The 26,746-nt window shown below is 40.3% G+C and overlaps 1 protein-coding gene across 2 annotated transcripts in view; it reads left to right on the top strand.

The window, feature by feature from the left end:
* rasgrf2b (Ras protein-specific guanine nucleotide-releasing factor 2b) overlaps positions 1–26,746 on the top strand; it is a 102,809-nt gene that overhangs the window by 60,733 nt on the left and 15,330 nt on the right. For both annotated transcript variants that reach the window (XM_017691099.2, XM_017691100.2), the window contains 6 exons: positions 1,562–1,983; positions 9,994–10,119; positions 12,892–12,981; positions 13,671–13,777; positions 25,370–25,482; positions 25,612–25,672. In XM_017691099.2, coding sequence (XP_017546588.1) covers positions 1,562–1,983; positions 9,994–10,119; positions 12,892–12,981; positions 13,671–13,777; positions 25,370–25,482; positions 25,612–25,672 — 919 coding nt within the window. The remainder of the gene's footprint in view (positions 1–1,561; positions 1,984–9,993; positions 10,120–12,891; positions 12,982–13,670; positions 13,778–25,369; positions 25,483–25,611; positions 25,673–26,746) is intronic.

Below are 26,746 nucleotides of genomic sequence, written 5' to 3' on the forward strand. Positions count from 1 at the left end.
TTTTCTACTTTTCAACCACAGCAGTCTTGAATCCACATTGATTAGATTTTGCTAGATCCTCCTTTTTTCATTCTGCACAGATGATCCATTGTGCCTGCTCACAATGTTCCTCATCCATCATCCCTGTGTTGCGTTGTTTTACTCTTCTTTGTTGTCTCTGTTCTCCAGTTAGAGTTGAATACACACTGTCCCTGCCCCTCCTTATCCAAAACTCAGACAGGAAGCATGCTGCTGTGCTGCACAGTCTCACCCTCACTCTGTCAGATATGTGGCCTGCTACATCATTTTGAGCCCCTTTACTACAGAAGCACATTTTGAGTTTTATACGCAGCTGAAAAAAGCAGGTCTTGGCTTTTATTACATGCACAGGTAAATCTGATGCGGGTGATGTTTTCATCCAGCAGTCAGAACAGAATATTTATTAAGTGATATTGAGAGACAATACACTAGGTCCAAAAGTATCCAGACATCCTTTTGAATAAAAGAGAGTGAGTTCAGCTGCTTTAAGATGCACCCACTGCTTACATAGACATTCAATTGTGCACACACTTTCTGAACACTCTGGAAATATATTAATGTAACATAATAAGAAATCCTAACACAAAACATCTGGTGGGCTATTAATTTCAATCGATATTTATTATGCACGTGTAAGGTCAAACTGTTAAAACAGTGTAATGTGTTTTTATTTGTCACATAATCAAGTTAATGTTAGCAAACAAGGAGCAAAATTCAGTTTATTACAACTAAGTAGCATAGTATGACATAATTTTGTGTCTCTAAACAAACTCTGGAGTGATAAAATGGGAAGACCTTACATGCTTTTAAAGGAATTAGTTACGATTTCTCATCAAGTTGAATGTGATTTTCCAACCTTCTGTAAAAGCAGAAAGAGAGCTTTAAAAAAAGAACTTCCACAGCTAAATGTATTTCCCTCAAAATTAGCAATAACGTATACTTTCATTTTTATACCAAATTAAAATTTCTTTGTTTTGGGTGAGGTTATGTAAGGTTAGGTTTTGTGTAATGGAAGTAACATATTAACAGTACATCTACTTAATGTAAGTAATGTAGCAACAGAACATCGGCAAGATATTTATTTTAGTGTATTCAGATGCTTGACTACTGCTACTTCACAGATATGTTGCTAGTGTGTTACTGATAATCTGTTAAGAGTATATGAATCATCTACTAAGAACCACTCCATATAAAGTGTTATCAAATTCTGAATCATTCTAAAATAACAGATTAAAACAAGAGACCTCATGATGCACTGAAACATTTTGTATGGATTCAAAACTAAATCGAGTATAGATTTACATCCCTGAGAGCTTCTAGTCTTTATTTGATTTTCAAAAAAATCTTGACACTGTATGAAAGCTGAGATGTCATTGGATAGCTGAAACCTCCAAAACATGAATATAGTCCAGAATCAACTTTTCAAACTGAAATCTGATTTTTACACGAATAAAACATTGCGTACTCAGACTGAACATTGCGAACTCAGACTCAGACTCAGACAAAATTGTCACATGTCTTGTCTGTTGCTTTTTCACCTCAGGTCCTTGGAGCTTTTCTTTGCTACCAATCAGAACAACCGCAATAGCAGCAGCGGCGACCACCCCAATGATAAATCTCCCCGGCTGTGCCGCAAGTTTTCCTCCCCTCCGCCCCTTTCCATCCCATCTCGCACCAACTCCCCTGTCCGTGCCCGCAAGCTCTCCCTCAACTCTCCTCTCAACTCCAGAGTGGGCGCCTTGGACCTGTCCACTAACCCCACCTCCTACTCAGCTGCCAGCAGCCCCACCTCCGCCAACCCTACCACCTCCCCCCCACCCTCCATAAACCCCCGCTCCCCACTGGATCTGAGCCGTGGTCAGAGCCCATCCTCGCCTGAACAGAGTCCCGGTGCTCAAGATGACAATGCTGATGCTCCCCGTATAGATGCCCTCTGTGGAAAACTGCGCCGCAGCATCAGGAGAGGTAACATTATTACAACTAATCCTGAGATAATGATGATACTACTACTACTACTACTACTACTACTACTAATAATAATAATAATAATAATAATAACATTAAATCATAATAGGGATGTACATTCCAATTAACCATGAGAAATAAACAAAAAAGTAAAGGCAAATAACAATATACATTATCTCACAAAAGTGAGTACACCTTTCACATTTCTGCAAATATTTTATTATATCTTTTCATGGGACAATACTATAGAAATGAAACTTGGATATAACTTAAAGTAGTCAGTAGTACAGTTTGTATAGCAGTGTAGATTTATTGTCCTCTGAAAATAACACCCATTAATGTCTAAATAGCTGTCAACACAAGTGAGTACACCTCACAGTGAACATGTCCAAATTGTGCTCAGTGTCAATATTTTGTGTGACCACCATTATTATCTTGCACTGCCTTAATCTTCTTGGCCATAGAATTCACCAGATCTGCACTGGTTGTTAGTGAAATCCTCTTCCACTCCTCCATGATGACATCACAGAGCTGGTGGATGTTAGACACCTTGCGCTCCCCTCCTCCTTCCGCTTGAGGATGCCACACAGGTGCTCAATTGGGTTTAGGTCTGGAGACATACGTGGCCATTTCATCACCTTTAACTTTAGCAAGGCACTTGTCTTCTTGGAGGTGTGTTTGGGGTCGTTATCGACTTGGGAAACTGCCATGTGGTGCAGTTTCCGAAGGGAGGGGATCATGCTCTGCTTCAGAATGTCACAGTACATGTTGGAATTCATGTTTCCCACAATGATCTGCAGCTCCCCAGTGCTGGCAGCACTCGTGCAGCTCCAGACCATGATGCTACCACCACCATGCTTGACTGTAGGCAAGAGACAGTTGTCTTGGAACTTCTCGCCAAACAGGTTTATCTTGGTCTCGCCAGACCACAGGACATGGTTCCAGTAATCCATAATCTTGGACTGCTTCTATTCAGCAAACTGTTCGTAGGCTTTCTTGTGTGTCAGCTTCAGAAGAGGCCTCCTTCTGGGATGACGGCCATGCAGACTGAGTTGATGCGTTGTGCAGCATATGGTCTGAGCACTGACAGGCTGACCTCTCCCATCTTCAACCTTTGCAGCAATGCTGACAGCACTCATGCATCTATTTTTTGAAGCCAACCTCTAGATATGACGCTGAACACATGGACTCAACTTCTTTGGTCGACCATGGCAAGGTCTGTTCCGAGTGGAACCTGTCCTGGAAAACTGCTGTATGACCTTGGCCACCATGCTATAGCTCAGTTTCAGGGTGTTAGCAATTTTCTTATAGCCTAGGCCATCTTTGTGGAGATGTCCTCAGAGAGGCTAATGTGACTAAAAGTATGTTTCACTGGAATCTGTTTAACAACACAAAATTACACATTACATTTTACCCTGTGTTAGTTTATGCCCTACACTATCTTCATGAGAAAATGTGTTGTTACTCAGCCACTATATGGCAAACTAGTCAGTGTACTAGACACCAAAGAAGGAAGAGGTTTCAATAATGGAGGCTGCCCATTCAAATGAGCCAAGGAGCTAACATTGGAGATAACATGAAATGTTATATTGACTTTGGTTTTTGAATACTGCCACCTGGAACAGATAACAATTTGAAATGTTTGGCAGCAAGTAAATGAGATATTGGTTGTTTGCTGACTGTTCTTCCAAGTTTGTTTTGGTGGTGCACATCGCTTTAATTGGTCTGTGATTTGATGTTTTGCATGTGAGTCAGCCCTTTCCTATCACGGTTCTTAAAATCTGCCCAGTCTGGATTACAAGCCTGTATTTCAGTGCAATCTTACATAGCTTGCGGTGGAATTGGTTTCATTTGGTGTAGTATTTCCACACTAATTAAGTACTTTGGGCTTTGTGTTTAGCAGACAAAGACTGATTTCTGTTCTCCTGCCTCTTCACTAAGTTGACTAGTAGATTTAGTAGTTAACTGCCAACGTTAGTCCACTTGTCAACTAGCCTGTGCCACATCGAATGTGTACACTTTCTGGCCACTTTGTTAGATCACTATATTATTAGCTGTGCTTAGAATGGTCCTCCGCCCAAATATGTTTGGCCAGCAGTGGTTCTTTGGTGGCCACTTTCCACTGAGGGTGACTTTTTTTATGCAGCAACAGTTTGGCTACAGTCAGTAATTGTATACCTAGCGCAACAATAATGTAAGCAGACCTGAGAAAATGAACAATGATTGTAGCTACAAGGTACATAATAAACTAGCAACTCTGGTACTTTATATGGAGTGTAGACTGTGTTTGAAGGTGTCCACTTGGCTGAAATATAAACTAAACCCCACCAAGGGTGACTTCTGCCTCAAAGAAAACCACTTTTATAGCCATAACGGATGCCAAACTGAAGTTGCTGACTCCATTTTTCCCCCCAAAGCGAGGTTCCTTCTACATGATCCTGAATCCTGCATGTTTAATAGCATTTTAAAATAACGCATTCAGTCTGACAGCCAAATCTTTAAAACTTTTTTTATTTTATATACATCTGACTAGTATTGTAGCATCTTCCTGTAAACCACAGGAGCCAGTCATTCTCAGTTTTTTGAGTGCTCTCCTAATACAAAACAGAGCTTGTTAAGCTGTTTGGCAAAATAAGCATTTCTCTCACAATTATGGGATTCTGCTTGCTACTGGTAATATATTAAATACAGCAAGACATATCAGCACAACTGAACCAAAACCTGTTCATTCTTTATTTGACAAATGGAGTTGTCAGTTCCCTTAATTCTCAGCTTTGTCAGCAAACTAATCTGAAGTCTGTTGCATGTGAAACAGGCCAATAATTGTTCTCTTAAAGTATTTTCCCTGGAAAGATGGGACTGCTTTGACTTGCTCCTTGTGGAGTCCACAGTTCCAGCTGCTACACTGATTTCATTCACTCCTCAACAAATTGCAGTAATGGGCTTGCGTTGTTGTTGTTTCTCCATGCCTGTGAAATCAGGGATGAGCGCAGAGTGATGTTATTGTACACCATTAGCATTGATGCGTTGCTTTTGCATGCTGTCAGGGAATCCAAAGAGAGCCTTCTTGATCTACTGTTTTCATTTACAAGTTTACAGTATGTTTCAGTTGCAGATGAATAATGCAATAATCCCACAGTTTCATTTGCTTTGTCAAATTTTGATTAGTTTTTCAATTATCTGTTTGGATGGCGGTGAGAGAATTGATTTCATACTTTAGAGGCCAGTGCTGTTTGTGTTAAAGTGTAGAGAAAAGCACTGATAAGCCTGTTTTGTTTCCATAAATTAAAACTGCTCTAGTAAATCTGGTTGTTTGAAGCTGTGTCTTGATTTAGATTGTTGATATTCTATAATGAAACCAAAGTCTAAACATCTGCCAGAGCTCCAACTTGGCGGTTGAGAATGAGATGCTAATGTAGCCTAAACACAGAGAAGGTTTATGCCAGGCCTGATTTCATTCCTGTTTCTTTTGGATTAAACACAAATGTAAATAAGGTCACTCAAAGTCTGAAAAAAAAATCAGACAAGCAATCTATGGGAGCCCATAGTTCTTCACTAAATCTGTTAAAGCTGCAGTAGGTAACCCATATAAAAATAACTTTTGGTCATATTTGCTACAACTGTCACTGTGTCCTGACAGTGCATGAAAAAACAGGCTCCTCTGCTCCACTTAGAGCTCCTAATGCTATTTGTAAGAATCCACTGTGCCCAAATCAAAATAACCAGTCAGAGCCAGGAGGAGTGTCAATCACTCGCACACATGCAGCAGGCAGCCCCCCTTCCCCTGCGCTTCATCTCTTGGTCAAGCTTAGTATCTTCAGTGATTGGCTTCAGGAAACTCAAACACAATCGCAGATAAACAACCACCAGCAGGTAAAAAAACTGCCCATCCCTCATTTACCAACAACAGCATACATAACAAAGACAAGTAAACAGAAGAAGAGAAATGAAGAAAAGCAAGCTAGTTCAAGATCTTACTGGTGTGTGCTCCATGCTGTTTACCTGACCTCTACAATTGCCATGGTTGCTAGCCTGCACATGCACAGCAGCCTCCTGTGCAGGAAGGGGCTTTGGAGGCAGTGCTAGAGCTCAGTGGAGAGGAAGGGGAAGGGACTTGGACGTTGTGCTTGTTCAAAAAGTCCCTTCTCAAACCTGCCTACTGTGGCTTTAAGTACAGGATCAACCTGTCAGACCTACTACCTGTCATACCTACCAGCTATAGAGACTGGATTTTTCAAGCTCAGTGCCAGCTGTTGATGTACTCTTTTCTAAGATGAGGCAGTGAATAGGCCTTTAGAAGCAGTTTGCTGTCAGTGCCCTGTTATATGCTGCGTATCACTGTTGTCGGAAAAAAACCTTATATCTCCACATTGGTAACTTTACAGGAGAAGCAAAAAACATACTTTACTTTCATTGTATGTCAATGGAACCAGAGTTTCATTTGGTCCATTCATCATGAAATTTACATACAATGTAAAAGCCAACACATATTTTCAAATTATGTTAAAAACTGAAAAGTGTCAAAAATGGAGATACAAGCTTTTCTTCCGACAGCAGCAATATGCTTACAGGTATACAATGTTAATAGAGTTGCTTGAATTTTCCTTTTGTGCAGTTACAAAATTGCTGTCTTGATGGGTTGAAAGTTAAATGAGGTTCAGTGCAGGGTTTCTTGGTGGTAGAATAGTGGCAAAACGTTCTAATAGCACCTGGTTACTATTTTTACTGGTTACTCTCTTACAACACTGGTTACAAGCTGTAGATAATTTTTAATGTAGTTTCTACATGCCATCCAGTTTGGAAACAATATCTATTTATCAAATAAATTTCAAAATGTATGAAGATGGCCATTATTTTTTCATTCATGTACTTTAGTGTTTTAAATATTTTGGAAAGAAACAATGTATTTGAAACGTATTTTGCGTGTGAGAAATACATTCCGTGAATTTCAGTTAAGTATGTGATCACTAGATTTGTTGGGTTTGCTGAAAACTATTTGAATGCTTATTAAATTAATTGTTGCTATTTGATTTCTGAAACCAGCCATTAGGGGTGTACTTTGTGTACTTCTGGTGCCGGTCCCAAGCCCGGATAAATGGTGAGGGTTGCGTCAGGAAGGCATCCGGCGTAAAACTTGTGCCAAAACTATCATGTGGATCACAAATGTGATTGCCATACCGGATCGGTCAAGGCCCTGGTTAACAACGACCGCCTCCAGTGCTGTTGACCAGCAGGGTGCCGGTGGAAATTGGACTACTGTAGGTCGAAGACCATCAAAGAGGAGAGGAGGAAGGCGGGTTAGAAGGCAGCAAGAGAGAAGGAAAGGCAGGAGTGTGGAGGTTAGAGTAGGGACTCTGAACATAGGGACAATGACTGGTAAAGGCAGAGAGCTTGCAGACATGATGGAGAGAAGGCAGGTAGATATTCTGTGTGTCCAGGAGACCAGATGGAAAGGAAGCAAGGCCAGGAACATTGGAGGTGGATTCAAACTGTTCTATCATGGTGTAGAGAGGAAGAGAAATGGAGTAGGGATAATCCTAAAGGAACAGCTTGTGATAGTGTTCTGGATGTAAAGAGAGTGTCAGACAGGATCATGAGCCTGAAATTGGAGGTTGATGGTGTGATTTTGAATGTGGTCAGTTCATATGCACCACAGGTTGGTTGCCAGTTAGAGGAGAAAGAGGAATTTTGGAGTAAGATGGATGAAGTGGTAGATGGTATCCCAAGAGAGATTGGTGATTGGTGCAGACTTCAATGGGCATGTTGGTGAAGGGAACAGAGGAGATGAAGAGGTGCTGGGTATGTATGGTGTGAAAGACAGAAATGAGGAAGGTCAGATGGTTGTAGATTTTGCAAAGAGAATAGAAATGGCTGTGGTGAACACATCTTTTGAGAAGAGGGAAGAACACAGGGTGACATACAAGAGTGGAGGGAGCTGCACACAGGTGGATTATATCCTTAGCAGGAGCTGCCACCTAAAGGAGATTGGAGATTGTAAAGTGGTGCCAGGGGAAAGTGTAGCAAGGCAGCATAGGGTGGTTGTCTGTAGAATGAGATTAGAAACAAAGAAGAGGAAGAGAGTGAAGACAGAGCCAAAGATTAGATGGTGGAAGCTGAAGGAGGAGGATGGTTGCAGGCAGTTCAGGGAAAAATTGCAACAGGCCCTTGGGGGCAGTGAGGAGCTACCTGAGGACTGGGAAACTACAGCTAAGGTGGTGAGAGAAACTGGCAAGAATGTGTTGGGTGTTTCGTCTGGTCAGAGGAAAGAAGACAAGGAAAGTTGGTGGTGGAATGAGGAAGTCCAGGAGAGTATTCAGAAGAAGAAGGCAGCTAAGAAAAAGTGGGATAACCAGAGAGATGAAGGAAGTAGGCAGGAGTACTGTGAGGCTAGTTGCATAGCGAAAAGTATGGTGGCAAAGGCAAAGGCTCAGGCCCAGGATGAGCTGTATGAGAGGCTGGACAGTAAAGAAGGAGTAAAGGACTTGTGTCATTTGGCTAAACAGAGAGATAGAGCTGGAAAGGATGTACAGCAGGTTAGGCTGATAAAAGATAGAGAGGGAAATGTACTAGTGAGTGAACAGAGAGTGTTGAGTAGATGGAAGGAGTACTTTGAAGAACTAATGAATGAGGAAAACGAGAGAGAGAGGAGGACAACGGGGGGAGAGATAGTGGATCAGGAAGTGCAGAGAATTAGTAAAGTGGAAATGAGGGCAGCTTTGAAAAGGAAGAAGAATGGAAAGGCAGTTGGTCCATATGACATACCTGTGGAGGTATGGAGATGTTTAGGAGAGAAGGCAGTGGACTTTTTAACCAGGTTGTTCAACAAAATCCTGGAGAGTGAGACGATGCCTGATGAGTGGAGAAGCAGTGTGTTGGTCCCCATTTTTAAGAACAAGGGTGATGTGCAGAGCTGCAGTAACTACAGAGGTATAAAGTTAATGATCCACACCATGAAGGTATGGGAAAGAGTTGTTGAAGCAAGGCTAAGGCGAGAGGTCCAGATCAGTGAGCAACAGTTTGGTTTCATGCCCAGAAAGAGTACCACAGATGCAATTTTTGCGTTGAGAGTGTTGGTAGAGAAGTACAGAGAAGGTCAGAAGGAGCTACATTGTGTCTTTGTGGATCTAGAGAAGGCATATGATAGGGTGCCAAGACAGGAACTGTGGTACTGTATGAGGAAATCAGGTGTAGCTGAAAAGTATGTTAGGGTGGTGCAGGACATGTATGAGGATAGTGAGACAGTGGTGAGGTGTGCATTTGGAGTGACAAATGGTTTCAAGGTGAAGGTAGGGTTACATCAGGGATCAGCTTTGAGCCCCTTCCTGTTTACAATGGTGATGGACAGGTTGACAGATGAGGTCAGGCAGGAGGCTCCATGGACCATGATTTTGCAGTTTGCAGATGACATTGTAATCTGTGGTGAGAGTAGAGAGCAGGTGGAAGATAATCTGGAGAGGTGGAGGTTTGCCCTGGAGAGGAGAGGAATGAAGGTCAGTAGAAACAAGATGACATACATGTGTGTGAATGAGAGGGAGGCAGGTGGAAGGAGGCTGAGCTGGAGGTGGCGGAGATGAAGATTCAGAGATTTTCGTTGGGAGTGACAAGGATGGACAAGATTAGAAATGAGCAGATCAGAGGGACAGTGAAGGTGGAACAGTTTGGAGATAAAGCCAGAGAGGCCAGGTTGAGATGGTTTGGACATGTGTTGAGGAGGAATAGTGGATATATTGGGCAAAGAGTGTTGGAGATGGAGCTGCCGGGTAGAAGGAGAAGAGGTAGACCTCAGAGACGGTTTATGGATGTAGTGAAGGTGGACATGGAGATGAGAAGGTGTTAAAGTAGAGGAGGCAATGGATAGGGCAAGATGGAGGCAGATGATCCGCTGTGGCGACCCCTAAAGGGAGCAGCCGAAAGAAGAAGAAGAAGTTGCTATTTGATTTCAGATAAATATTGAAAATGCCTTTTCATACTCTGCTGTGTGTTTTTGATGGTGTTTCCTTCTTCCTATAGCTGTGCTGGAGTCAGTCTCACTGGATAAGTTTATCCCTGAGTCTCCTCAAGGCAGTGAAGCCGGAGATCTCTCTCCTTGTCGATCACCCTCAACCCCACGGCACCTGCGCTACAGAGGGCCCGGAGGTAACGCTGTTTTCTGTCTGTAGTTGTGTGTGTATGTGTTAGAGAAGGAGCAAGCGAGATAGCAGATGACAAATGGTGCCATGTGCAATCATCTTTCAAACTTTTTAAATAAAAACTTCTCTAGTGTGAGCCAGATTCTGCTAATTTGGCTAGTTTATTTCAGAACAGCCTGTGTTATGGTGACCCATATGGTGAAGTGCTGAACTGCTGAGATTTCACTGTAATGAAGAGAAACATAGTAGGCAGTTCCATTTTCATTAGCCTCTCAACACATCAGTTCCATTTAAAGAAATAGTTTAGTGAAACATTTGAGCTTTTACATCTATATACCACAAGTGTTATTTATCAGTTAAGATGTGTTTTATATCTGAAATTTGCTTCTTTAGTTTAGCACTGGAGCTACGAGGCTAATCTGGTTAACAAGAAATGGAAGTTCGTATCATAAACTGCATGCCCAAGTCATCACACGCACTTGCTGCCAGCTGTCTGATGGCACTACATGAAAAACCCACATGCTTCTGTGATGGATATCACTTCATGACTTCGGGAATAATTTGCCGTACTGCTTTCAATAAAATAGAGGTCTGCATGGGCTTGATTATTAATGCCTGCACCTGCCCCTTCAACCACCAATCATGTTGTATGTGCTCAAAGCCACCTGCAAAGTTTGGTGTAATTTAATCTTGTGGCTGCCCACTTCAACTAGACACCACATCCATCTGCTCCTAGGTTTAGGTTATGCCTATGGTCCTCATCCACTCTTGCCTGCATTTGCCGTAATTCACTTCACTTGTGAAGGACATGTACACGCAACCTCCATCACACAACGGAACAGTCCTCAGACCTATCATACCTCCATGCACCTAGCCCCAAAAATAAATTTCAGTATTGCAAAATAGAAGTAACTATTTTGTGTATTTTGAGGCTAATCAAATCTGTGTAAACTTGCATCACATCCAACCTAAAAAACAAAGCGAAGCAGCTTGGTCTGAATACTTTTTAATTCAAGCCAAAATAGATATTGAGGCATGGCACAAAAGTTTACAAAGCCTAAACAGGTTTCTTGGAAAAAAAATGTTACATTTTGTGCATAAGTTATTCACTGGATGTTATGTAGCTCCATGTGTTTTGCAGCTTGTGGTAATTACTAACATGTTTCTCTCTGCAGCACGCTTGACTTGCTGCTTATTTGTTGCTTGCCCATCTTGTTCTTCAAGCAGCTTATCGTTGTCTAAGTCTGCCCAACCCAGCCAGCCATAATACCCCCCAGGTCAATTTTGACCATGGTATCTTAAAATGAATACTGCCAGCAAATTGTTTTGCAGATCACATAGGACCTGTAGGTAAACTCACCATGGGCAAGCCCTATTACTGAGGTCCAGTCCTATCTTCCAGTGAAAACACATGGTGCATAATGAAACTCAAAATATGACCATGAGGGTCCTCTATAATTGTGCAGCTGAAGACTTGTATAGCAGAAGAATAGATTACTTGGTTTCCTCAGTCTTTGAATGATTATTAAGCATTGTTAAAAAGAAAAGGAAAGGTGACATGACATAGTGGTAAACATCCTCCTGCCAGTGTTGTCTTTTAGTACTGTTTTTATTTGAATACAGGTCAAAAAGAATTTACTAATCACTGCATTCTGTTTGTCCTGCCTTCCACTCAATGATATCTGGGATACAAAGTGTACTCTTGTTAAAATTTTATAAATAACATTGTGTCCTATAGTATTAGGGATTCCTTAAGCAAGTCTATTTATGGGTAATCAACAGTTTATACTAATTCGAGGCAAGTGTGCAATGATAAAGGCGAGTAGATGTATGCTTCCATTACTTGTTGGATCCATAACACCAGTGCAACAGAAAAGTAAACTTCAGGCACCAAACGTGTCTTGGCTGATTTACTAAAATTGTGTGAATTTGATTTTTTTCTGACTTACTCCTTTGAAGTTGACTCGTTCTCACATTTCTTGTACAACAGTAAAAGTGGAATTTGGGCTGTAGATGCAGTGCTTGAGCATCTTTTACCCAGAGTTCCTGTGGTCTTATACAGTTTCAGGAAAAACCACTATGCAAAACTTGGTCAAGCCAAACATGGTCAGGCTAGTCCTCAAAGAGGCCCAGTTCTGCTAATAAATGGCCCCTGTGTATTAGGATGTCATTCCACCCAATTTATCTTGGGGCTAAGTCAGTTAAATAATGTGTTTGGATGACATTAAAGGAAGGTTATGTATAGAGCTGGAACAAGAGCTGGAACAAGCTTACATAGTATTTGTTTTATTTCCAGCAAAACGTGCTCATAATTGGCCTGGATTGGTGCTGGACGCTGCTCCATCATTGTTTGTTCTGTGGTTCTGTAGCGCACTTTCATCTTGTTTATTATTACACTCCTGCAATTTTGTTAATACCATATGTGCTGTATAAATATACACTATTTTCCTCTGTGACCCACATTTGCATGCACTCACTCCATGTAGTCTCACGCAAGAATTATATTTCTGCAATCTCAAGTGAAATTTCCATGGAAAGCCATCTCCATATGGTCACTAACACATGGTGTAGCCTTGGTTACCGTAAGGGGTGAGAATTTTCCCAAGGGCTCTTTCATTCCAAATCCATTTATGTATACAGTCCGTAACACTGGCAGTCGAGCTATGCTGTAGTCATGGAGACTTCATGTTTGTTTACGTTACATATTACCCCACTGACCCATTCCTCAAACACATAGCCTGTCTTCCTCATAGTTTTTCTGTATCTCCCACCACTTCAGTCCCGGCGGCAGAGAACTCACGCTGTTCAGTGTCTCCAGCCTCCGCGTTCGCCATCGCCACAGCAGCGGCAGGCCACAGCAGCCCTCCAGGTACTCAAAAGCAGACAGCATCGCTACAACGCACAGCACAGACAGAGCGAAGCAGAACATCATGTTCTACTATGAGCTTTTTATAGGCATGAGTGAATATAGCTCCAACACAAGCATTTTCTGTACATTTAGCCACGGACGATGCACACACTGAAGTGTGATGTTTGTGCGCTGCAGTGAGTCAGAGGCATTGGGTTCGACATCATATGTCGTATGTCATATGACTTTACATATTAACAACACATGCAGACTCAAAAAGATGATCCCGGTTGATGTGTAGGTCTCAAATGCAGCATTACACTGAAGTAGATATGATGACAATAGTAGATAATTTACTTACATCCTCGGAAGACACGTCTACCACCAAGTTTTGATTGCATAGGTTTAAATATTCTTTCAACTCTGAATGTCTCACGACCAATGTTACAAATGTTTTTCCACACATTGCGTGGAATTACACATTTTCAGGTTCTCACAGCTTACATAGTGTAGCTTGTGTACTTATGTAATTCTGTTAAAAATATACTGAAAGATCAAAATTTCTGTAATTCTCTAGGCTTTTTTGTGTCTTTTGTTTTCTAATGTGGTTGGTGGTTAATAGAGTGATATCTGGGTGCATTAACTTGAAACTCTTCTGTAAATGCTAAGTTGAACCAGTGTTATTTCTTTTGTTTCTCCTTTCATTCAAGTTTTCAGCAACTCGGAGAGGATGTGTGACAAAGAGTTCATCATACGAAGGGCAGCCACTAATCGGGTTCTGAATGTCCTCCGCCACTGGGTCTCCAAACACTCCCAGGTTTGCTCACTGTGATAACTACATGCCTTTACACACTGCACACAGTGAGGCTGTTAGCCAAACCTTAGTAAATCAGCAGCAAGTTGCAGGTTGCAAACTTGCAACTTGAGAACTCTGTCGCAGTGTTTCCCAACTCTGCACAATGTAGTGTTTTCCCTGCTTTAACACACCCACTTCAACTCAGTAGATGATTGTTAATGAGCTGATAAGTTGGATTGGTGTGTTGGGAGCAGGGAAAAAACAAAAAATGTACAGAGCAGTGGGCCATTTGGACTGGCGTTAGGAAACACTGTTCTATATCATTTAAAGCAGTGTTTTCAGATCCTGGTCCTGGAGTACACCTACCCTGCATAATTAGGTCTAAGAATGGGCTTGTTGATTACCTGACCCAGCTAATTAACCCTGTTCTAACATTTCATCTGTGATGCATTTAGAGTCTGGATCTTTGCCTCTTTTAACTTCACCCACATGGGAAAAAATAATTCAGTATGTGGAATTAAAGCTTTATGTCTGCTGCTTGGTTTCTATTACTACATAAAATAAGGACCATACTTCCATTATTGTTAGACATGCAGCATTTTCCAAGTGAGCATGCACAGATTGGAATTTAGACACCTCTTCATGTGTGTGTTTCTGTTCAAAAAAAGAAACCAATTCTAGCATATTGTTAATGTTAAGAAGTGTAATAAGTTAAAATGTTATGTTAATAAGTGTCGGGGCAGTCATGGGCAGGAGGTTAGGGAACCAGCCCTGTGACAGGAGGGTTGCCAGTTTGATCCCCAGAGCTGACACTGCATGACTGAGATGTCCTTGAGCAAGGCACCTAACGCCCAACTGCTCCCCGGGCGCTGCGGGACAGTGTGCTCATTGCCCCCTAGTGTGTGTGTGCTCACTAGTGTGTATGTGGTACACAAAGCAATTTTAGCTATTTTTAGTCCCATGCTTCTATAAACAAAATACAATTGTCCACTTGAATTTTCATCCACTTGTGAGAGTAAAAACAGTGTTGTAAAATGCCTGGCAAAACATTCCTTCAAGTTTTATCATTTAGTCTGATTTCTGGTATAAAACAGGACTATGTTAGCCTAATCAGTTGATGTTTTATGTTCATTGACACACGGTGCATATTACATGGTAGACACCCAAACACTGCTGTTCAGAAAATTGTCCATAAAATATGTTTTTAAGCAAAAAATGTAATTCTTTCTTGATGTGGGCCTTCATGCTTTCAAGTGATGGGAAGGTCTTGAGGTGTATAAGCCCAAGAAATTCTGCTGTAGAGAATGTGTTAAATTATTTTTGCTTAGGAAAAAATGTGAGGAGGGCTGCTCATATTTTTACATATGAATCTGTTTGGTGTGCAAAATGTATTTTTTTGTTGCACTGGAGCCACTTCTGCTTATTGGTAATGAAAGCCTGTAGCTAACCAGTTTGTAATATGCTAACTGCTCCTTAAATTGTCACATGTGCCTCAGACTGTTCATTTCAGATAAACTTGTTCTAATTTTGGATACTGTATAACTACAAATAGTGTACACAAGAATGTTATTATGTAAAATAGGTTTAAGATTTTAAGATTAATTAAAATTATGATTAATTATGATTCCCTTGCAGTATAATCTATAACCTTTTTGGATTGTAACCTATGTATAATTTCTTATACATTCCTGGTGTCCCTCCCTAAAGATGTTTCCTCTGAAAAAGCTTAGCAGACAGTTCTGCCACCTGACCACCAGGCTCATTTTTTGATAAGAAGTTTGAACTCTGAACTTTTAGAGTATGCATGTTACCTCATGTTACTGACCTGCTCCAGATGACTGATGAGCAGGTTAGTCACCTAAAGGTTAGAACTGGCAGAACTGAGCTATTTTGACTTCTTATTGAACATCTTAAGCTACTTATTCTTGCCATCTTAGCTTTGTCAGTGCCCTGGCTGTAAACGCACAGACAGCTTCCAGACCCTACCTCCGGGCTCAATGCCTCCTGTTTTACAAGTTAGCAGAAGCATGTCATCCCTTTCACAATTTCCATGCCATTATCACAAGCAAATCCAATTACCCTGTACAAACAGTGCCAGATCTTAATTACAATAGCAGCCAGTCAACTCTGTTTTATTTCTTGACTCTCTACACATGGTTGTTAAACCCAATGGTAATGAAAGTGTAGGAAACAGCACCTTAAGCATCTAAACCTTCACATTTAGCAGGAGTGACTCAGTATTCATTGCACTTAACCCTCAGTTAGTGTATGTTCAATAATAGCAATAAAGGCTGATCACTTGTATTGACTTAAAGCTGGCTGTTTGAGGAGTCTATTCTTTTCTTATGGAAGGGTGATTAGGCTTCTCTGCCTTTATTGGGCCTGTCCTCTGCTCCCTCGTTGAGGGAATTATTCCTCGCCAGTGTGCAGTTGCCCCACTTCCAATTGATGTGATATAGAGTGTCGTCCTATGCCCTCAGGTTATTCCAGCATGTAGTTCACATTTATGGCAGATCACTGCTGAAAAACAGAGACATCAACTAAATACAGTTGTTTTTCCACTGAATGAAAAACACTGCTCTCATATAAATCTCAGTTATCACTGGAGATAAAAACATGTTGCAGTTATATCTAATTATCTCATTTGCATTCAATTTAGATTCTTATTTATTATTAATATTCTTATTAGATTTCTTTTTCATAGTTTTAATTTTAATTAGTTTGCTTTTTTATTTTATTTGCCACCCTTTTTCTGGAAAGCAGCTGTGAGAGCACCTCATAGGCCAAGTTGAGCTCATTCATAGCTGTGCTACAAAGTGGAGCAGAATTACATGTGAGAGTAGTTCATTTTGTTATTGTTTAACATTGAAACACAGAAATAAGTGCAGAATTGAACCTGTTGTAATGCGGTAAAACAAATGTAAAGGTAATTATCATAGTGCCAATAACAAAATCCTCTTATTCAGATACGCGTATGGAAAGTGACTGATATGTTTCTTTGGCTTTATGTTTTATGTAACAAAGGTTTTGTTTTGATTTAGAGTTGAAGTCCATCTCAAAATTACTAGAAGAAATTGTTATTATTATAATTTATATTATACACACACACACACACACACACACACATATATATATATATATATATATATCTTTTAGTACTTCTGCTGATGCATGATATAATTTGGACACAGACCCTAACTTGATCTTTTTTTTAATATAATGTTTGAAAATAATAGGGGGCATTCATATGTTCATGTTATCTGTGGAGCATTGTCCATCATGACTGAACAGTCCTCCAGCCTGCTCAATATGCTTGGCAATTTTAAATTGCGCATTTAAGTTAAAACCCATTAACTTTTCAGCTGAGCGCCACAAAAAAGACCTACACATTACAGCTAACTGCCTAAAGCTAGTTTCAAACACCCAGAGCCACACAAGACTTGGTACAAAGATTGACACAAATGTTTTCATAAGTCAGTGTTTTGTGTTTGTTAATCAGATGCATTGACTTGCCCCTTAAGCTGCTGCTTAGCCTGTGGTCTTAGGATGTGCTCCAATGTGCAGTGCACTGTATAAACTGCTTTATGTACAGTCATAATCTCAGCCCACAGCTCCAAACACATTCAACAGATGCAGCTTGAAGTCACATTTAAAGAACAATGTCATCTATGTTAGGTACAGTAAATGTGGTACTGTTGTAGGATATCACATCACCCAACATGTTTGATCAGATATGTTCTTGTGTTGAAATACTAGTGTATTCAGTAATACTAGTATATTAGAGTCATTCTGTCACTAGAGACTGTTACTGCAGTAACTTGGTTAACCATCACAGACCTAATTACACATCTGAACAATTAATTATGGGATTATGTAAATAGATGTAAATGGAAATTGCAGCAATCGCTCCAGACGTCTGAGGATTAATTGCTTGTTTAATAGAAGTATCAACTCCTTTAAATTGGCTTTTTTAAAATTCAGGATAGCTTTTTTTGTTTCTCCTTTGTCAGATGTGTTCACTGGTTAATAGAGTGATATCTACATGCATTAGCCCTTCTGCTTGGCAGTAGATCCTTATTATGGGCATTGTTTGTTTTCTTTTGCTGTGTGTGTATTGGTGCTGGCTGTGTCCATTTTATTGATCTGTTTCCTCATTAGAGTGTTGCTTCCTCATAAACTTTTTACATTCCCCCTGACTGCAGCATTCTTCTGTGTGCCACTCTGGCACATATATCTCCATCTGTGGGATATTACTGCGCTAATGTTCACAGCTTTACTGAGCCTAATCGGCTTACGATCCTGTTTCATGATCAGGGCCGCACAAACACACACACACACTCCTGCATGTTGTGGTCAAAGCCGTCTACAACAGTCCTATATTGTGGCTTTTGTGTTAGCCTTGATGTAAGTGGCCATCATGCAATTTGCTTCCCTTTTTCTGTTTTGAAGGCGCACTGCCGACTAATTGCATTGATCTCTTGTACCCTTTTGTCGAATTATGCCAAAACTGACCTTTCCAGCGGCATAGGTGAGCAGTGCGGGCTAGAGTGAGAAGAGGGGGAGGAACGGAGTGATAGAAGCATTTAAATTGGCTGTCTGGAAAACAAGGGAGGCATGGCATGATGTTTTAAAAGGGCTGCTCTAGACACACTACACATTTGAGCAATTGCCAATATTAGACTATTCTGTTTCTCCAACACTGAACACTGTACACTGCTGTTTTATACCTAGTGATAAACATGATTAAAGCAGCTGATGACAGAAGACGTGTTTTTTAATCAAGTGCAGCACAAAAATGAACCATTTCTTTCACTTAAAGCAATAATCAATAACCAAACTTGCACAAATCAGCCCAAAAAGCACTAATTCTGCCAAGACTAGGGCTGGCCTGAATGGCAATTTAAAGCCTTTAAATACTCACTGATATTTAAATAATCATTCTCAAAATCACCTTTAAAAACAATAATATTTACATAGATGAAGGGCAAACTAGTCCTAAATAAAATATATATTTTTATGTATATACATTTTTACACAAAGTTTATCTTATTAATACATTACATATACTCACAACACTCACAAGACATGGATGTTATGTGATCTTTGTTGATAATAAAATGACTGCATTTGCATTGTAGACATTGGTGACCACTGGTTTCCTTCCCCGAATGTAAAGATATTGTGGATTGGTAATTTTTCACGTCACACTACCCTGAATGGCTTTGTTTATATATCAAACACTGAATTATGCAGAAATGTTTAGAAAATTTTTGAAAGTTCCCCTTTGTGCTGCTTGTGCCCTGCATGTTGCTATAGAAGCTTTGATTGTAGCCTGCTCATATATTATGTATTAACAACAACTGTTATATCTAATGACCTTATTGCAGTGCTAGCAAAACAAATGAATACTCGAGAGGTAGAGCTAATGTAGCTAACGAGTAGTAGAAATTTATATTCTACCACTGTGCAGACTGCATGCCTTAATCATCACACTGTTGCCCCTAACTGTGTTGAGTTGTTAAGTTAATCTTAAATATACTTGCTCATGTAGTTGTGTATGACACGGTATGACATACTGCAATCTATACAAAAGCACGTTTTGTAGATAAAACAGTAATGGTGAATTTTGCTAATATCTTTGTCTGTTTTTAGAGATAACAGAATGTCAGACACCAAACATGTCTTGGCTAGTTGACTAGTTGTATTTGAACTGAAGGATAAATTGCCTATATTAGATTTTTTCACTGAGCTGTTGCTTTAAATGGGCTTTATAATCTGCCATTAAAATGTGAACTGAATCAAACTGATTCTGAACTAATAATGCACCTTATTAATCTGAGAACGTGAATGTCTGCTGTATGAAATTAGAATGTGATAAAAAAGCAGCAGCCTCTTTCTGGTTTCTGGTGTTGTATGTGCCCTGACAGTGCCATCAACAACAGCAGTGTGTGGTGTAATGAGGATAATTGTATGACCTCAGTTCTAGCTCTGCAGGGCTTGGCCTCTAGCTGTTGTGGGCCTGCCCAGATTGCAGGTGGCAATATGGGGGGGCTGCTACACTATTAATTAGCTCTACAGCCCCTTTGCTGCTTCATGCCTATGCTCTGTACAGAGAAGTCTGACTTCAGAGTAGTGTCTCAAAAAGTGTCATATAAGAGTTTACAGGATCTACTCAGTTTTAGATTAGAAAGCACTGGTTTGACCAAAGAATAAGTGTAAATTACTGCAGGGCTGCCCATTTTTTTCATTTTTGTTAGAGAGTGATTTCAGCAAGCTGAGCTGAGCTGGACCAGGCTGGGGGGGCATTGAAACATGGGAGTCACCTATTGGGTTGGGACAGGGGGTTGGTTTGATTTTTTATTTTTCTGTGGGTTTTTTTTTTTTTTAAGAAATACAGCAGCTTCAAATGTCTGTTGACACAGCCACTGAAATTACATCTGAATTGTCACTTATAAAAATTGTAAGTTACATCTAGTTTCCGGGGCGGCATGGTGGCGTGGTGGGTAGCGCTATCGCCTCACAGTGAGGAGGGCCTGGGTTCGATTCCCCGGCCGGGTGACCGGGGTCCTCTCTGTGTGGAGTTTGCATGTTCTCCCCGTGTCTGCGTGGGTTTCCTCCGGGTTCTCCGGTTTCCTCCCACAGTCCAAAGACATGCAGTCAGGCCAATTGGACGTGCTAAATTACCCCTAGGTGTGAGTGTGTGAGTGACTGTCTGTGTTTGTCTGTCTGCCCTGCGATGGACTGGCGACCTGTCCAGGGTGTATCCTGCCTTCCGCCCGAAGACTGCTGGGATAGGCTCCAGCTTCCCCCCGCGACCCTGACGGAGAAGCGGCTTAGAAAATGGATGGATGGATGGATGGATCTAGTTTCCACATCAACACTACATATATTCATTGAACATAGAACCAGTAATTTCAATATATTTTGATATATAAAATATTTAATACAAATACAATTTTGCTTAACATACATTACAACTACAACTAAGTAGTAGTAATACGTCATGAGTGTTCAGATTTATCACCAGGTCGGTTTATAATAATGCTTCAAAATGTTGAGTGTGGCATGAGAGCGTCCAAAGCATGGGAGTTGGAAGCTCTGGGTTTGCTTCATGAATCAGTACTTCAGTAAATGATGGCAGCAGTAGTAAGCTCAGTATTGTTAAATTTTTCACTCTAGTGAAGCTGAAACTGTGTAAAATGTTCTTCTGCTCCCAGTAGCTGATGGGGTAATTAAATAGTTTGTCCTCTCTTTTAGTTCAGACCCCCCCCACGTACACACTGCCACTTCTATAAAATGTCTTTGTAGTCCTGTTTGAATGGCATGTGTCTACAATGCGCCATGCAAATGGTGCCATCTTTGGAGCCTTTAGCTGGTGTGCTATTAACAGGGAAATGACATCCTGTAATTATTTGTGTTTTTCCCTGTCACATTTGCACAACATTAAATTCTGTTACATTTGTACATGCCTCTTTTTACATCCTCTCTCTGTGATTTGTGTGCCATTAGAATGCATCAGAGCCTAAAAGCCTCTGTTGTTTTAGAGCGAGTATATGCAACCAAGCAGCACACACACTGGACCTCTGATTTAGACTTGATTTATAGATGCAATTTGGGAGACTTTGGCCCAGCTGTGCTAACTTTGAAAAGTTTTGCTAATCTCCTTTCACTAATGGTCAGCCAATGTTATATACATTAAGCAATAATATTGTTTCATAGTTTTTGTTTTGTCAAAGTGTTTTGCCAATACTAAAAGCTGTAGTTAGCATATGCAGAGGACCCACGGTTGGCTTCAAAAAGTGAGTTGATTTATAGCTGCAATTTGAATGGCTCCTGTGCCAGCTGTGGTCATTTTTTGTGTGCATGAGAAACTTTTGACAGTTGTATTTCAGGAAAGAAGTTACATTTTCTCATTGTTTTTTTGTGCTGTTATTTTAACCCAGATAGCAAACCTTTAAGTTGATTGAAGCAACATCCTGATCTACTTTTGATTCTTAATTACTTTTCCACTCTGACTTAATATTAAAATAACATTGAAAATGTAACAAAATTTTGACATAAAAACAAATCTGCCTCAGTCTTTTTTTCAACCCTTAAAAATCCTGTTATTGCAGTAAAACACTGTCAGGGCCATCCTGCTGTTCTAACACTATACTTCACAGTGGGGATGAGGTAATCTTTGTGTTCACACCGAACTCACCTTTAATGTTTGTTGCAAAACTTCTATTTTGACCTCATCTGACCATACAACGTGGCCCCACTGAAAGTTCATATTTCCTGCTTTTGTATGTGCTAAAGTAGAAATGTAGTAACAATTATGATTAGCTACAGTATGAAGCAGGTCATTATTTAGGTAAACCGAGTGCTCTTGGTTGAATGAATGAATGCTCTCTGGTTAGTGAAAGCAGTGAGGGCCGAACCACTGAGTAATCTATATAGTTCACCCCTTTATAGCAAGATACTAATGAGGGACGATTAATTAATTTTGTCCACAGCCTTATTAACAGTTATCTGCAGTGTAAGCTAGTGAGCAGTTGGCATTCATTTATACCAACTTTTGCAAGGTTGGACAAGCTTTACATATTTGATGTAGACCTGCTGTTTCAGAATCTGACCAAATGGGCTGCAGGTCAAGCATTATCTTACAAAAGAAATCTAATGTACACATTTCCTGCTTTTGTATGTGCTAAAGTAAGAACACAGTTACAATGAGCTGCAGCGTGAAGCAGGTCATTACTTTGGTAGACCTTAATGAATTCTCTCTGGCTAATGTAAACAGTGGCGGCCGAGCCACTGGCAATGAAACTTATCTCTCGAGTCTCTGGAGAAACACTACAAAAAAACAGCTCTTTAAAATGAATACCCTGATGATGCAAACTGTACAGCAGGTTACTACAGTCATGGACCAAGAATTAAACATGTACTTTCTCCTCGTGCTCTGCAGTACCCAAAATGTTATGTTGACAACTAAAGCTATGAATAAGAAGCCAACTTTAGTCTCACAAGCAATTCATGTTGGTGTGTTTATGCAACTGGTAAGTAGTAAGGCCTTTGGCATTATTATAATTTTTTCAATTTACCTACTCACACTGTGTGGGGTAAATGTACACATGAGGACATTTCCAGTACCTATTATTGGCTAATCTTGCAATGCTTTCTTTTAATTATTTGCTCTTTAATGGGCCAAACTGGCATTTCAGATTCTTAAATGACAAAATTGTTGCCTATTAAAATAACATGAATTAATTATGTGCTACAATGAGAGTAATTAGCATAATGAGTCATGCATAATTATGCTACATTTTGGCGTAGATGTAGCAGCAACATTCAAATACCGCATGAGTGTACTTACACAGTAAAAATATTAGTGTGAAGCATATATGGTCCCACTCCACAGACTATACAGAGTAAACTGATCTAGAGTTGAGTTTCAAGTGTTAACCAGACACTGAATTGGATTAAAGTAACACTCAGCAGTGTCCCTCAGCTCTAATACTGCTTTAAACTGACACTCAAATTTGCTAATGTTAAATCAACACATCACACTAACCTATGAGATAACCTGAGTGCCACAATTTTGTATTGCTATTTTGTAATTTTGTAATAGTCAGTTCTGAGACAGATTCCGATCTTGGGCAATTCTGATTATGCATATATAAATAGTTTTGCCATTATAGCTCATTGAAACAACAACAATAAAACAACTTTCTATTTTTGCTATAGTTTTGTCATTTCAACTGAAAAAGTCAGAAGCGCAGACTCCTGTTGATACAGAATGTGAATGAACGTCAGTGTAATACATTAAGCAACTGACTGTTGTAGCACCGCATTTGCTACCCCGGGCTCAAGGAGGACACTGGAGGCAGGGTTCAGGATTGCAGCAGCCATGTTTCTTTTAATTCTCCCAAACAAACACACAAAGTAAACACAACCAAAGGTATGCTATGCTGGCCACTTTTCAGTGGCTTAAGCTAGCTAGACTTTTCAGTCTCTTCCTCAAGCTTTTCAGCTCTTCAGTCATTTGCTGCTCGCTCTCTCTCTCGCTCTGACAGTTTTTCTTTTTTTTTGGCGGGAACAAGAGCCCACTGCTCCGCCTCCTCATTACCACCCCCAGCTGGCATCTCGTCCGCCCGGGTTGAACATGGCGTGTTGTGAAGCGGCCTCATTGCGTAATTGGGAGCCTCCTCCTGCCGTCACTCCCGTGACTCGCGTTTGTCAGGGAGTTCGGGCTTTGCGCTCCGCCCCCTCCACACTCACAGCTCTCTCCCTGCCATCCTCACCGAAGTTTGTCACTGCTGGGTGTTCAGGCCCCGCCTTCCTGACGGCTGTAGCGGTCGTCACTGTTGGGGGCCGGGGGGTGGGCGCGTGCCACAACTGTGTAATGGCTTATGCAATTACATACTTATATTTAAATGATTTAAAAGCGTAATATTTCTCAGATTGTAAGGATCAAAGGACCATGTGTAAGTTTTTCTCAAGTGATTTTGCACTATGTCTCAGTTGACATTGGGATTTGACTGAGTCGCTGTACTCTGAATTGTATAAGAAATATAACTGAGACAAAATTGCTTTTTTATTGTCTGTTCCTGTTGTCCCCTGGGCATCCTGGTGAATAGTGCAGCATCGCTTTAACCATGACACCAGAGATTAGCCACCCACCTGCAGCGCTTGTAAGCAGAGGCAGAGGAGAGGTTGAGTTAGCCATTGATTAGCACACAGGAAGCCATAAAGCTGAGACAGTGCAATCTCTGATGAAGCCTAATGGCGGATGGTCATTTTAAAGCACTCATTCATTTTCCCGGGGTACATAATGCTGGTTTGCATACTTGCTTCTTTTTCATTAAACCTTGCTTACTCCACATGCAGCTTATTATGGAGATGCAGCCCTATTTTTCATATGGACCACACTGTGCTGGTGCCACTTGAGGTGGTCATATGTGAAGTGACCTTTTTTACCTTGTTAGTTGATGTTCTTGGCTCACATTAAGCACAATCTATTGTGGCATATCATTCAAAAGACAAAATTATTGTTTTGTCTTTTCCACGTTTTAAAAAGTAAAGAAAATACTCATGTTCTATTATTCTAGTTTTTGACAAACTTGGATGTGTGGACAGACTTGAGTATGGACTTTGCATTGGATGACTGCGTAAGGCCAAGGCCAAGCAAATGGCCTATCCAAGCTCCACCCACAAATGCATTCCAAATGCGTGCCATCTGTTGCAAGGTTGGACAGGTTTTACAGAACATCTGTATTTGATGTAGACTTACTGTTTCAGAATCTGACCAAATGGGCTGCAGGTAAAATATCATCTTGTAGAAGCAATCTAATGTAATGAGGTCATTTCCTGCTTTTGGATGTGCTAAAGTAGGAACATAGTAACAGTTAGCACCAGCGTGGAGCAGGTCATTACTTAGCAACTGGAATGATACAGTTATTGTAAAAAATGTGTTATGAGTATAATCTTCTCAAACAATTAGATAGTATAGTACTGTTCCATGTGACACATTTACAATGACCTAATGAGCTATATAGCATGTTGGAAATGTGTTTGCTGTTCATATTTCTTCAAATAAACTATATGGGTGATTTAATGGTTATTGTACTTTTGCAGGACTTTGAGCTGAACAGTGAATTGAAGATGGGTGTAATTGGCCTTCTTGAGGAGGTGCTGAGAGATCCAGACCTGCTCCCTCAGGAAAGAAAAGCCACTGCAAACATACTAAAGTAGGTCCCTTGCATACTGCAAGTGTTTTTCTTTCCAGCTGTAGAAAGTAAGACTCCCTTGAAGTCACCTTTGAAGAAGTCTTGCTTTGGTGTCTCTCTTCAGCTTCAGTTTTTTTTCTTGTTTGCCAGTGCCCTTTCTCAAGACGACCAGGAGGATGCTCAGCTGAAGATAGAGGACATCCTGCAGATGGTGAGTTGCACTCTTTTTGCTGTGTTATTAAGTTATGTGATTAAATGTACATTTCGTCAACCTTCTTACCTTTCTGTAGCCTTTTCATTCAGAGTAGACTCCAGCATCTACATTTTAAGAGAAAGTTGTTAACTGCTCTGGCAGTGGATAAGCAAAAGGCCTTGTGTTGTTAATAGTAGCACATCAAATGCATTGAAAGGATCCAGCAATATTACTGGCAGAGCTGTCCACAATGCTGCCTCAGCCTCTGCTCTTTGTGATGGATGCAGTGTAGTCATTTGTGAATGAGTATCAGACCAATTGAATTCATTAAAAGCTTGTTTTTTCTAATCAGGAACATTTGTTCAGTCAGAGTAACAATAAAAGGTGACTGAAGTCTGAGGTATTTTATATGTAGTGGGGTGATTTTGTTTTGTGTCTTGTTTGGTTTGTATCGAGGGCCCTCTCAGAACTGCCTGAATATATATATTTTAGGTAATAACATGTCCTGTTGTAATAATCCTGTTGTAGTTTCTTCAGTAAAATTAAGACCCGTCTCCAAACATTACTGGGGGAGTCTGTGAGCCTGTTAGCTATCAGCGAAATATAGTTACAGGAAATAACCAGTTACAAAGAGACTATTAACAGTATCCAGAGATCTTATTATTTCACAAAAGCTCTTTTAATACTTGTGTATGACTGGAAAATAATTCAGCAGTAGATCAAGCTAATAGACTGGAGAACAGTGTATTGGGAGAGAAAAAGAGGGAGTGTGAAATAATGAGAATAAATTTTACACAGAGTGCATGTTATGAACTTATTAGAATTAATTAGAATTAGAATTAAATTATTAGAATTTGTTGCTGTATTGTCTACTGTTTTATTTAATATTGTATTATTTAGTGAAATGATTAAACAAAAAATACTTTACTACCCTTTAGCCCCCCCCCCCCCTCGTGTATAGCATATAAGGTGTAATAGATAAAAGAAACTTTACTACATTAAGAAAACTGTAGGGTGACCGCAGCATCAAAAGGGATTTTATATGATATAAAAAATGTGAACAGAATTACAAGTGCTCTAACCTGAAATAGC

Source organism: Pygocentrus nattereri, chromosome 20 (genome assembly GCF_015220715.1).
Source record: "Pygocentrus nattereri isolate fPygNat1 chromosome 20, fPygNat1.pri, whole genome shotgun sequence".
NCBI lineage: Eukaryota > Metazoa > Chordata > Actinopteri > Characiformes > Serrasalmidae > Pygocentrus > Pygocentrus nattereri.